The following is a 14,710-nucleotide window of genomic DNA, read 5'->3' on the forward strand; positions in this document are numbered from 1 at the left end:
TATGGGAAAATGTGATTCTGTTAGCGGCCAAAAATCGGTTCGTGACCATTTTCGTCAGAGTCAGAATGGATCCATCTGATTTACGTTGAACGCTATGGGAAAATGTGATGCGGTTTGCAACCAGAATCGTGGAACCAATTAAGTTCGTTATCCGAGGTACCACTGTATTACCACAATAGTAACTAACAGATTATTACTACAATAGAATCTTGCAGACTATTACCACAACAGTACAAAGCAGATTATTTCTATAACTGCCTCACAGATTAGTATGGCAGCAGTGGGAGGGAGAAGTTCAATTACCCCGTTGCCCCCTCCTGCATCTGCCACTGTGTCCTCTGCACAGCAAGCTTGTGCCAACTCATCTCTGGCCCAAGGGCACTCGCACGGTTGCCCCCCCTCCCCAACCCGGATGGTTACACTCCAGCTTTAGCATCATCCTCAGTTGCCTGCCATGACCCCATACGCTCCCAACGCTGCTTCTGGCACTGAGCTGACAAAATGTGGCATGGAAGTTTTATATAGATGAGAATTTATATAGATTGTTTTCTCCATACCATTTTCCTATGGACGTTTATATAGTTAGTTATATGTTGCCATCTAGTGGCCTTTCTTGGTATCTAACATGTTCTGTGTTCCCTTTGTGACGTATTTCCTCTGTATGTATGCCCCACCCTTCTTCCTGAGAGCAGTACTTCCTGTGTCATGGCCACAGTTAACAGGCCACATGTAACTAGGACACATGTACTCTTCATAGTACGCTAGAAAAGGCAGCTGAGTCATCTAAATCAGCTGTTTTCATGACCCCCCCCTTTATTCATGACATGCACACCTGGAAGACATGCGGTAGATAAATTTATGGCCGAAGCCACCAAAATGAGGGTAACTCTCATCGCTCGAGACACCTGAATCTCCCTGTCCAGCGACAAGGAAGACTTGCCCCACTGCGACATGTCCCCCTGTAAAATCCTGGTGTGATGCTGCGCGTAAGGCACCGCCTCGAAGGAGGCTACTATGAGGCCCAGCACCTGCATGTGGAAGCGGATAGTCAACCACCGACGAGACCGAAACAGCCCTCACATGAGAGTGGAGTTTCAGACATTTTTCCGGAGGGAGGAAAACCTGGGCCAGAACAGTGTCCAGAATCAGACCCAGATAAGCCAGACGCGGGGACGGCAGCAGAGAGGACTTCCGGAAGTGCAGAATCCATCCGAACTCCTCCAGGGACTGCAAGATACACCACCAGAGAGGAATGCGACTCTGCCTTCAAGAGAAGGTTGTCCAAATACCCCACAATCAAGCTTCCCCGACAGCACAACAATGCCAGAACCAGGGCCAACACCTTGGTGAACACTCCGGGGACCGACGCCATATAAAAAGGCAGAGCCACAAACTGGAATTGCTCCTCCCCCCACCGCAAACCGAAGATAACACTGATGGGCGTGATAACCGGAGCCATGAAGGTAGGCATCCTTGATGTCGATTGAAGCCAGCAGATCCCACTGGAGACACGCCACTGTGCAGATCTGATAGATTCCAGCTGAAACCTGCGTATTCACACAAAGGTGTTCAATCGTTTGAGATCCAGCTAGGGTCGAACCCCCTCTTTCTTGGGCACGGTAAACAGATTTGAATAAAATCCTTTGAACCTCTCCGAGGAGGGCCATGGAACGAGAACCCCTTGGGACAAGAGGTCCGCCACCGAATGGTGAAGATCCGTGAGTCGCTGCAGAGAAAGGCGCGTGTTGGAAGGAAAAAAACCTGTCCCCGGGACGAGACAGAAACTATCTTGTAGGCCGATGAAACCAGGGCTACAAGCAGTATAGGCAAAAAGTTAAAAAGAAAAAAAACCCCGCTTTAACAGCGGTTTAAAATTACCCCGTTTTCGCCGCGCGCTCCCGCCCGAGAATCCGAAACTGCTCGGGCGGCCGCAAAGCATCTTAGGGCTGGTGCATGCGCAGTTCAGTTCGGAGAGCACCACTGTAGGGACAGATGAAAACAGTGACCACCACCACCAGCAAGGGGGGGCAACGACTTAAGGGAACCCACACGGAAGCATGGCAATTAGGGTGTACAGGGATGGTGGAAAAATGCCCCCGACCGTAGTCGCAGCTCTGCCAGCCTGTGTGGAGTACTGTGACTGGTAGGCCGAGACCCCCAGTCATATGTACCCCACCGGGATAAACCCACCGGCCACTCCGTCAAAACAAAGTCGTCGCAGCCGACCCACAGTGGCAGAGTCTGCATGCGCTTGCCGGCCACACAGGGGAGGCTACAAGGATCCACAAACATCCAGCCTGTCGCCCTGACGACACTTGCTAGAAGGTCCAGCGGAAAAAAAAGGATAAAACCAGACAAGAATTCCTGAGAAAAAAAATTGAAGCAACTTACTCCAGACGCTAGGCAAAAAACTGGAGACTTGTCAGCAGGTGGGGGGTTTTGCCAACAGAAGAGGCCGCCCCCTAGGCTGTTTTGTGCCTAGCATCCTTCTCCTGCAGGTGGCGATATTACCCTACAGTACATGATCTTCTATCTGATTCCTGTGTCCTTCAATGAACGGAAGAGAAATATATACAGTGTGGAAAATAAGTATTTGATCCCCTGCATATTTTGTCAGTTTGCCCACTAAAAAAATTATAGACCATTAATTTCTTTGTATCATAGGTGTATTTTAAATGATAGAGACAGAATATCAACCAAAAATAAAGAAAAAAATACATGATATAAACGTTATAAATTGAGTTGCAGTTCAGTAAGTAAAATTAAGTATTTGATCCCCAAGCAAAACATGACTTAGTACTTGGTGGAGAAACCCTTGTTGGCAAGCACAGGGGTAAGATGTTTCTTGTAGTTGGTTACCAGGTTTGCACACATCTCAGGAGGGATTTTGGTCCAGTCTTCTTTACAGATCTTCTCTAAATCCTTAAAGGATATTTAAACCCTCCCGTTTTTTTGCATATATCTACTGCTAGCAAGCAGTAAATATAAACGCGCTCAAACAGCAGTTTAGACTCACCTGTGTGCCGTGCGCGGGCCCGTGCGAAAATGAGAAATTTCTCGAGCGGCCGAAAAGGATCTTCGGGCGGGCGGACGAGGGACGCAAGGTAAGTCTATGGACGCGTGCACCCGCATGCAGACACCGCTGGGTCGGAGGGACAGAGCAGTCAGGGCTGGATTGGAGAGCCGCCGCACCGCTGGAGAGAAGGCTGAAAACATCAGGAAAGAAGAGGAAGATCGGAAAAAGAGACATAATTTAACCCCTTTATGACTGAGCTTGTTTTTAGTTTCTGTTCGTAAATGACTGACACACTTTTGACATTTTTGCTGTGTGATTCTTCCACGTCAGTAATATACTTTCTTACAAAGTGCACCCACACATATTATATATTGTTTTTTAGAGGACAGATAGGGCTACATATTTATATCACATATGTGTGTCTAACGCCTCACTTAGGACAAATAAAATATAAAAAAAGGGGAAAAAAACGTTTAAAAAAAACAGTTTTTTTCCCAGTTTTGATTTGTAGTATTTTTTTTACAAAACCAGCACAGCTAAAAAAAATTCAATAAATACATTCATTTATTTGTCCCTTATTTTTTTTTACACTTTTTTTTTACACTTTTTACACTTTTTTTTTTTATTTTTTTTTTCACTTTTCTTTAAACTTAAAAATGTTATTTTATTTATTTAATAATATCAAGCAGTCATTGTGAATTAATCTCACTGTTACTGCTTGATAAATTAATAAATTTTTGGTTATATCAGACTGCTTCAAACTTCAGAACAGCCGATAATAAGTTAGTGACACTGATCCTGCAGCAGTTCAGGATTCAGCTGTCACTAAAGGTTTTCTGATTGTTGCAACAATCAGAAAACTGAAACATTCTCCTTTCAGGAATAGATACATTATGTATCCGTGAAAGAAAAAAAAAAAGCCAGTATAGCTTGAGAGAGATATCTCTCTCGATCTATACGTGCTGTCAGAATGCCGGCATGTGTGTCCGCTCTGCTTTGACTCTCAGACACCCGATATTAAGGTATCGGGTGTCTGAAAAAGGTTAACCCTTTCATTAATGAATGCATCTGTAGTAAGGGCATCCATTAATGAATGGTAAAAGCTGATTCTCAGCGGTTACAAGCCCTCTAAAGCAGCAAATAACTAGTCATGTACAGTGTACGTGACGAGTCATTTGGTCCCTTTGTGGCTGGACGTACAGTGTGCGTCTCCCGTCATGAAGGGGTTAAGGTAAGTGCTAACATAGGGAAAAAATGTTTTGCCTTTAATGTCACTTTAAGGTTTCTTGACTGTCTCTTGGCAACTCAAAGTTTAAGCTCCCTCCATAAATGTTCTATAGACTTAAGGTCTGGAGACTGGCTGGGCCACTTCATGACCTTAATGTGCTTCTTCTTGAGCCACTGCTTTTTTGCCTTGGCAGTATGTTTTGGGTCATTGTCATGCTGAACGGACCCATCCACGACCCATCTTCAGTGTTCTGGCTGAGGGAAGGAAGTTCTCATCCAAGATTTTACAGTACATGGCCCCGTCCATTGGCCCCTCATTGCGGCAAAGTCGGCCTTGTACCTTTTAGCAGGGAAATAGCCCCAAAGCATAATGTTTCCACCTCCGTGCTTGATTGTAGGGATGATTTTTATATAGTCAGCATTGGCGAATAATCAGTTGTTTCCTTCTCACCAAGCTTCTTGCTGATAGTCTTGTAGCCCATTCCAACCTTGTGCAGGTCTACAATCTTGTCCCTAACGTCCTTTTGACAGCTCTTTGGTCTTGCCCATGGTGGTTGGGAATGAAAGAAAGAGATTCTGTGGACAGGTGTCTTTTATATAAATAACATGTGGTCGTTAGGATGAAGAGACAGGTCACCAGCACTCAATGATTTGAATAAATATGCCCTATTCAATGGACAAAGATGTCACAATGATCAACAAAGCCGACGTTTCGGGGCCACGCAGGGTCCCTTCCTCAAGGCAGAACGATGTGACACACATCGTTCCTACGCTCACCCGCCCTGCACTTCCAGGTGGGTGCGGGTGTCCGTACTCGTACGGTGACAGGATGGATCCTGTCTGCATCCGAGCAGGGACACCCGCAACCGTACGGACCTGCACTTGAGGTGAGCGTAGAGCAGCATACAACCGCGTAGTCCCATAGAGGACAGGGGCTGCGTACTAAACACACGCCGCACCTGTCCTTCCCGTGAGCTGCCTGATACGGCCGTGCACGCAGCTGTACGTGCCAGCCTTTTCTAGTGTGAATGAAGCCTATACATAAACACCGACTCCCAGCCTGCTTGTTGTCATTAGATGCCAAAAAGGCTTTTGATAAGAGTGAGTTGGGGTTTCCTTTGCCTCTCCCTGGAACAACTAGGTCTTGGTCCTAATCTCCAAAGATTATGTAATTCTACTCTTCCCCCTCAGCTATAATTTTAGTTAGTGGCACTTTTTTCAAATCCTTTTTCATTAATAATGGTATATGCCAGGGTTGTTCCCCATCTCAAGTTCTCTGTGTGATAATTATAGAACACCTGGCTCAAGCTATACGTCAAAACGTCTATTATTGGAATTCAAGCGTGCCCCTCTATGCAGACACTCTCCTTTTGTATATTAAAAAGCCACCTATTAGTGTTCCCCTTTCTTCTTCTGGAATTTAAACACTTTAGTGCACTCACCTTTTCTTTCCCCTTACTTGTTACTTGTATACAGTGCCACTCCAAGAAGCATCTGAAAAAGTGATTTCAACCAAGGTGCTTTTTTTCTGCATTACTGAATCCAAACAGATTTATTTCAGCATAATTACTTACTCCATCAATAAGCTCTGTTTTTTTCATAATTAATTTTGTCCGCATATAATTCATTTTCATTACACTTTCCTATGTTATGCAAAAGTAAAATATTTCTACAAAATCTGTACTGAAAGAAACAGGCCACAAGTGGCCCCCCTTTTCTGAAAATAGTGGCACTAAACTTTCAAAACACATGCCCAAAACAAGTCCTCAAATCAGAGATTATGATCTACACACTTGCAGATTAGTAAAGAAAAAACCCCCCCAAAGGGATACACTCCTTAGGAAAAATATAACACACAAACTAATATCTATAAAATGGTGACATTTATTAACAAAGCATATTTAAAAACAGGATCACATTTCACATGATCTGGAAAGCTACTCTGTGTATCCTACATAGATGATCAATGCAATATCTATGCAAGAAACTGAAGGAAATAGTTAATTCTTATGAAAAACAACATACAGAACACACACATTGGGTCAAACAAGATGGGGATCGCTGACCTCAGTCCTCAGGTGGTAGTAATGACTATGATGACACCTGGAAGTTAGTGTGAGAAAAAAAAAAAAAGATGTATAATATGAAATTCAACACCACGTTATCCAAATGTTGATTCCTTTCTAGAAACTTATCTATATGTAGCTGAATTGTTGGAAAAAGATACTTTTGAAGTAGACAAACCATCAATACAAAATTGGTGCATATAAAGCTGAATGTAGCACGATCTTAATCAAAGGCAAATTCAACATGCTTGTAGTAAGAGAGCCTGCTGGATAGAATGAACGAACAAAAGGGTGCTTGTCAATCCCAGTCGATCAGTAGAAACATGCCAGTGTAGTTCTAATTGAATATCTCATTCATCATTAGACAATCCCATTCATGCTAAGATGAGACCAATCGGTTAGGTAAGTGCAGAAAACAGCATGTTCATGTGAAGCCAGTTAGATCGCATAAAAGCTGTGCATATGTCACTTTAAATCAGCTTGTCCTGATACGGTGGTGCTGCACTGAATGGCACAGGTATCAATAGATGTACTTAACTTGATATGAAGATGGCAGAAGTCCGTCTACTTCAGATCAGACTTCCCAGATGATGTGGAAGGGAACCACATAGTGTACATCAGTGGCGACTCTAGGAACAATATGTAGGGGGGGCACATAAGATACAACAGTCAAATCTGGGGGGGCACTAATAATTTTCATTGCATGTCGCAACCGCTGGGCACCGATGAGCTGATTTAATTGGGGATGGCATTGGCAGCCCGCGGTTGTGACATGTAGTACAACGCCGCCCACAATCCTGCATACCGCAACGGCCGGGCACCAATGCCATCCACAATTTAATCAGCTCTCTGCGTCCGGCAGTTGTGGAATACAGCAGGGGCTGACTGGTAACCTTTAGCCCAGGGGGCAAGTACAACCCAGAGGCCCATGGTGCAGCAACTTAGCCCCCCCCCTAGGTCCGCAAGTGTCAAAAACACTGCGTGTGGCGGGCCCTCTTCTTTCTCCCTGGGCTCCCCCCAACTGGCCGAACACCAGGGCCCAGTCACAAATGCGACCGCTGTGACCCTGGTAATTTTGACTGCGCTTAGTATGGGGCATTTTAAAAGGTAGGTGTAAAAAAAAACAGTATTGGCACTGGTGCATCCCTACTTACTAATATAATGTATTGCTGGGATCTGTAGTCCTGCATAGCTGGTGGTATTCTGCATTGCTGTATAATGATTATACAGTAATGCAGAATACCACCAACTATGCAGGACTACAAGTTCCAGCAATACATTATAATGTAATGATAATAACCGCTTTTAACCCCCTCGCCCCCACACACACACACAGGTGCATCCCTACTTAATAATATAATGTATTGCTGGGACTTGTGGTAATGCATAGTTGGTGCTATTCTGTATTGCTGTACAATCATTATAACCCTGGTAGTTCCGCCAGTGAGCAAACCCCTATTAGTTCCCTGCTCAGAGCAAGCCATCAGGCATAGTTGGCCAGGCCGAACAAAATTAGGCTGATAGTGTTTGCCTGGCTTGGTCCACTGAGCCAGTCAGGGATTAATAGACAGGTATGCTTTGCAACCTGACAGAATTTACCACTTCAAACAAGAGTTGTTACCCCAGAAATATATATATATATATATAATGTGGCATCAGTCACCCAGGACTCCCAGCAAGAGGAGCTGAGCGGAAAGAGCTGGTTTTAAAACTCATCCTGGGTTTTCTGGATTATAGTTGGGATCCTGGAGCTGGGAGATTTCTAAGAGAACTGGGAGGGAAGAAATCTCCATTCCTCGGTCCGGGCTTTAGTGGTGACCACCAACAAATGATGGTACACCTGTGCACAGCCCTTATGAGGAGGATGCTGGGTCAGGTTCAAGGTTCCAGCTGGAAGACAAAGGAGGTGTCTGTTCAGGAGGACTCCATCCTAGAACCAGCCTGTGTGCCAAGTCGGCTGGATGCAGCCTATGTGGGAAGGTTTAAAGTGATTACCTGAAGTCGGTGAGACTGTGAAAATACGTTATTTTGCTGAAATGACAAAGCTGAAGTTGTGTTATGTTGGAGAAACCCTTTGAGGGACAGCTTACTATTAGATCAGCCAATGCTGGATGTGACAGGGTGTTCTATCGTATCAGCCAAGCTCAAGGATGACGTCAGGGACGCATGCGCAGTATGTCTATTAAAAAGCTAATCGCAGCGCATCATAGGAGCCAAGTTTATGATTAATGAAAGGCACGCAAGCGTAGTGAGGAGCTTCCCTCTTGCCGCACAACTATCAGAGCCCATTCACACCTGGGAGGTTGCAGATCAGCGCGCTTACCGTGCTGATCTCAAAAGGTAGGGTTTTGGATGTTTTTAATTGCGTTTCAGCGCTGAAACGGTAGGTTAATTGTCTCCTCTCTAAGTTGGCCCTATGTATGTATGTATGTGAGATAGGGACCTTTAGATTGTAAGCTCCTTGAGAGTAGGGACTGAGGTGAATGTGCAACTATGTAAAGTGCTGCGTAAATCGTCGGCGCTATATAAATACCTGTAATGAATAAAAACGCCCATAATCACGCTGATAAGCGCGGTTCCATTGAAAGCTGTATGGAAACCGCATTGATCAGTGCAGCAAAAATAGTGCAGGGTGCAGTTTGGGCAGGGGGGCGGTTCGGATTGCGTGGTCACATGAAGAAACCCAAAGCAATGTATGGGATCGTTCATGTCGGCAGATACGTGCGGCCGTACCGCCCCGGCGTGAACGGGGTCTCATATCGGCCAGTAATGTCATGGACGCATGAGCAGTACGTCCCTTGGCTTTTGTGATAGAACAGACTTTCTATCAGATTTGCAAATAGTCAGCCCATTGAAGCACTGCTTTTGACTGCAAAACGTAATTAGCAGCCGACGGAAGTGAGGTGGTTGGCAAATCTGATAGATTTGCTTTTGTCACAGAACACAAGCCTTTTTTGTTCTCCAACCCATCGAGCTCGCCGACTGCGGACGTCACGTCCGGTGACTTGCCACTCGGAGCTTCAGACCACCTGCCGACAGTGCGCGTGCGCCGGCCCTACGACTACACTAATCCATAGACTCATTGTCGAAATCTCTAATGCGCCTGCGTCAAAGGCATTTGGTATGCGCGAAGGTCAAAGGATTCCTTTAGAAAGATGGCGGCTGCTTTATGTCAGTGCTACCGGGTAAGTTATAGGCTGCACGTGAAAGCAGTGCTGCTGGGTTATGTTACAGTGCTCGGTTTTGCTGTTTCAAATATGTATATTGTAGAGTCATATTGATAAATGTTTAGCCGGGTGGAACCATTGTTACGTACTAACAAGTCTGTAAGCATTGCACGCACTGTGTTTATATTGTTAATGCATTAGTAGTTTGTTAAAAATGTGTTTGCATTAAGGCTTACTTTATTCAAGTTAGACGGTACAACGGTTTTGTATAGTTGTAGTTGTCTCTATTTCAACGTCCCAATCCCCTTAGTACCCACATGTCCTCGAGTGTGCATTGCTTGCGGTTTTATGCCAAGTGGAGAAAGGGTGCGTGTGTTCTGGACGTACAACTAGTTTTTGCTAGATTTTCAACAGTGTATCTATAGAAGGGAATTTATCAAAACTGTAGCAGGCAGATTTTGGAGCAGTTGCCCACGTCAACCAATGAGCTTCTATCTTCTTCAACGCTTAAAAGAGAACTATGGGTAAGTGTTTTTCCCCATAGCTCTCAAGGATCATGGGAGGACATAAACTAGCGTCCTCTCGGGACCCAAAGCTCAGTATATTGCGAGTTACAGCTTGCGGTATACTGAGACCGTTGGAGCCGGTGTTCTATCACAGATTGTGACTGCGTTAGAATGTGTGACTGGTGACGTGATCACACATTGTAATGTAATCACGCTCCCATTTTGGCGGCGGTGGAATGTGTAACCAGTCACGCAATCACACATTCTAACGTAGTATATATGTGTAAAAATGTGTGACTGGCAAAAGTTGTAGAATTCAAAGCTTTCTCAGCTGTTCCGGGCAGATCGGCATCGCAGATGGAAAGTGCAGGAGAACCGATCTGCCCTGGAACAGCTGATCGGTCCTGAAATCTCACTTCTATCCGACTTTGTGTTGCACTAACAAAGTCGGAAAATTGTGTGATCAGCTGTTCCAGGGCATTTTGCCGGTAACACATTTTTACCCCGGGAAAAAGTGGGCGTGACCATGTGACTGGTCACACATTCCACAGCCGAAAAAATGGGCGTGATTAGATAAGAATGTGTGATCACGTCAAATTTGCACATTCTAATGCAGTCACAATCTGTGATAGAATACCTGGACGGAAACTGGAGCTGACAGAATTTGTAGCAGTTGCCTACGGCAAGCAGTCAGCTTTACTTTTCAGTTTGTTCAGGTAAGCTTTGAAAATTAAAGAGAAGCTGATTGGACAACTGCTCCAGATGCTGTCTACTCCAGTTTTCATGAATTTCCACCACTGTTTGCAAGAACTGTAAACTCCCCGTTATCCGACATCTAAGGGGATTGGTTGATTCCTAAAAAATGAAGTTTCTGGTTGCTTGAGAATCGCTATTGAAAATAGGTCTAACTAATTCTATACCATAACAAACTGTATAGACTTCATATCAATATAGTAATCTAGGGCTGCAGCTAATGATTATTTGTATCGATTAGTTGGCCAATTATTTTATTCGATGAATTGGTTCAAATAAAAAAATAAATAAAATGAATGCAGTCATTTAAAATAAAATACAAAAATGCAGCGTTACTGACTTAAGTTTTACTTCATGGCACATTCTGTGAAATTGCACTGCAGGGCATTGCAGTACGGCGCTTTCCAGTGTGGGCGATCACACTGCAGACGGGAGGTGCTTTTGGGATCTATTGACATGAATGGCAAAGCACCTCCTGCAGCAATATTTGTCAGGTTGAAAATTAATATATATAGTATGTATGTGTTTTATATTACTAATATATATATATATATATACATACATCCATACATAATCTCTAGCCACACCCAGGCTTGATTACTGCCACACCTGTTCGCAATCAAGAAATCACTTAAATAAGGGTCCCCACACACATTACGATTATCTTACGATAATCGCAGGAAATCCCGCAATCGTACGATGATCGTAAGGTGTGTGGAAGCCGTGCGACCTCTACTACTGTAAGGTCGCACGACTTTAAACTTACGGACATGTTCGAAAACCCACCGAGCATTGTACGATGTTCGGCGGGTTTGTGGCATGTCCGTATGATAACAGCCATACGGGCCGGTGTGCGCAAGCGCACACTGCCCGTTCGGCATTGCGGTCATCGGAAGCCCGCCCCTCAGGGGGCGTGGCTTGCGATCATCGCAAGTACGATCTGCCTATGCAACATAGGCAGATCGTACGTTTTTTTTAAGTACCTTACAACCATCGCAAGACAAAAGTCTTGCGATGGTTGTAAGGTGTGCGCCCAGCCTAAGACTTGACTGACAAAATGAAGTAGACCAAAAGTTCCTCAAAAGCTACACATCAGGCCGAGATCCAAAGAAATCCAGGAACAAATGAGAAAGAAAGTATTTGAGATCTCTGTCTGGAAAAGGTTATAAAGACATTTCTAAAGCTTTGGGACTCCAGTGAACCACAGTGAGAGCCATTATCCACAAATGGCGAAAACATGGAACAGTGGTAAACCTTCCCAGGAGTGGGTGGCGAACCAGAATTACCCCAAGAGCGCAGAGATGACTCATCCAAGAGGTCCCAAAAGACCCCACAACAACATCCAAAGAACTGCAGGCCTCACTTGCCTCAGGTCAGTGTTCATGACTCCACCATAAGAAAGAGACTGGGCAAAAATGGCCTGCATGGCAGAGTTCCAAGATGAAAACCGCTGCTAAGCAAAAAGAACATAAGCTTGTCTCCGTTATGCCAGAAAACATCTTCATGATCTCCAAGACTTTTGGGAAAATACTCTGTGGACTGACGAGACAAAAGTTGACATTTTTGAAAGCAAGTCCACCTCTGAATGGCTGAAGAAAAACAAAATGAAGACTTTGGAGTGGCCTAGTCAAAAGTCCTGACCTGAATGCTATTGAGATGCTGTGGCATGACCTTTTAAAAAGGCGGTTCATGCTCGAAAACCTGCCAATGTGGCTGAATTACAACAATCCTGCAAAGATGAGTGGACCAAAATACCTGCAGACTCATTGCAAGTTATCGCAAATGCTTGATTGCAGTTTTTACTGCTAAGGTGGCCCAACCAGTTATTAGGTTTAGGGGGCAAACACTTTTTCACACAGGGCCATGTGGGTTTGGATTTTGTTTTCCCTTTAATAATAAAAACATTCCTTTTTAAAAACTGCATGTTGTGTTTACTTGTGTTATCTTTGACTAATATTTAAATTTGTTTGATGATCTGAAACATTAAAGTGTGACAAACGTTCAAAACAATTAAAAATCAGGAAGGAGGCCAACACTTTTTCACACAACTGTATACATACATACAGGGCTTGAAAAATTATTTCATCCATGACGAGAGGACGGCAGAGCCCGACGAGTAGCTTCTCGGCCGACCGTTGTAATACAACGGCCGGAAGCTTTACATTTAAGCGTCTCCAGAGACGCCCGACCGCTTGTAGTAGCCGCTGCTGGCACTGCCGGTCCCGAGACGCGCTGTGCTCAATGCGGCCTGGACCGGCACGGCTGCTCTGTAATAGGAGATCAAAGGGAGATTGGCACACGATCTCCCTCTGATCTCTCCAGTCCCCTATCAGCTTCTCTGGGGGTCCCTAGTTGACCTTCAGGTGCCTCCTCTGCTGATTGACAGCGGACAGGTGCAATAGCCAGCCTGTTATTGGCTAATGCAACTTGAAATGGCCAATAGCAGGCTGGCTATTGCACCAACCCACTACCTGCTTTATTTACATTTAGCTGCCGTCTGCGGCATCTTGCCACTGGCAGCTGTCATTAACTGGCTGAAGCTATTCAAGCGCCATGTTCTTACAATACAATTATTTAAAAAACATTTATAAAAGGTGGGAAGAAAGTCATTTTCAATTTCGACCTGATAAATTCTGCTGCCGGAGATGTGTTGCAGTGCCATTCATTTCAATGGCACCCAAAACGTGCCTGCCACCTATAGTGTGATTGCTCACAGTGGAACGCACGGTACTGCAATGCCGTGCATTCCAGTGCAGTGCGATTGCAAAAACAATTTGCACAGTTTTATTATGAACACTGCATTTGTATTTTTCATTTTAAATTAAGCATGGTATTTATTTAATTTTCCCCAGTCACCTTTCAGGACAGCCAATGAGAGAGAGAGAGAGAGAGAGAGAGGGCTCCTCCTGCCTGAAACAGGAAACAAATCATCCACATTAGAAAAAAAAGACACTCCTACAAACCCACCTCAGTTTTTTGTGTGTTTCCTTCGGCTGAACAGGAGAAACATTGCAACGTTTATTGTTTAGCTTCAGGCCATTATGCAAGTTGCAGGGGCATCCCAATGCAATGTGGTCTCAGAACCAGGGACAGTGGATCCTGGAGATTGGCATAGCTGGGCTTCCGGATCGGACCCCCACCCGATTATTGGCCAAGGTTTCCTTCCACAATTGAAGGGTGGGCAACCATCCTCTGAGGCGTGAGTGACTCCAGATGGAGATCCCCCAGTGTGTGTGTCTCAAAATAACGTGCTATTGTCCTCCCCGCAAGGGGTGCCCCCCTCCCAATCGGCTCCCACTGCACTGATCTGTGTGTCCTTATGTCACTTGTTCCTCTTTCCCACGCTTGAGGCAGGCCTGGGGATCCCAATTGACCTGGACCCCCTGAAAGTTGTTGGGGGGGGTCTCGGGTCTCTCTGACTTCCGCCCACTGCAGTTGCTGGTGGGATTTGGTCCCCCTGAAAGGGGGTGGCTTAACGTGCCTGGAGGGTCGTGCGAGGCCCGATGGGGACTAAGGAGGCATTGATTCCGCTAGGTGCTGGTCTTCTGGCAGCAATGGCAGTGGAGTCCAGGCGTAAGTGAAGTCACGGGTGCACTTGTGGTACGTCACTTCCGCGGCGTCACTTCCGGTTTTTGGATCGAGGAACTGGGCGTGTGTTCCAAGTGATTTAAGTGTGCTCAGTGATTTAAGGAGCAGAAGGAGGGGGTTATGGCGGTGTTGGCAGCAGCTAAGAACGCTCGCCACGCTACAGAACGTTGGGACACATAGTTAAACCTGACTGGGTCAACATAAAGCCAGGAGGGACGCCAGGAGTGGGCCAGGTGTGCAGTCAGTGGACAGGTCACCATGCCTTCAGACGCTGGACCACAGGCTGCCTCTCCTCATCTGGGAGATTCGTTTTTATCGGGTAAATTCTCTCCTGCCTATCCCTGCTTGTGTAGGGGGGGGGGGGGGGTGGTTGCGGAGGGGACGGGG

The 14,710-nt window shown here is 45.4% G+C and overlaps 1 protein-coding gene across 1 annotated transcript in view; it reads left to right on the top strand.

Annotated features, from left to right (window-relative positions):
• Positions 1–9,416: 9,416 nt before the first annotated feature.
• LOC108802485 (mitochondrial import inner membrane translocase subunit TIM44-like) overlaps positions 9,417–14,710 on the top strand; it is a gene marked incomplete at its 3' end in the record, with an annotated part of 67,413 nt that continues 62,119 nt past the window's right edge. Inside the window, exon 1 of the mRNA XM_018574345.1 lies at positions 9,417–9,494. Coding sequence (XP_018429847.1) covers positions 9,465–9,494 — 30 coding nt within the window. The remainder of the gene's footprint in view (positions 9,495–14,710) is intronic.

This window comes from Nanorana parkeri, unplaced genomic scaffold, assembly GCF_000935625.1.
Source record: "Nanorana parkeri isolate BGI_ZX_2015 unplaced genomic scaffold, ASM93562v1 scaffold2893, whole genome shotgun sequence".
In the NCBI taxonomy this organism is placed as follows: domain Eukaryota; kingdom Metazoa; phylum Chordata; class Amphibia; order Anura; family Dicroglossidae; genus Nanorana; species Nanorana parkeri.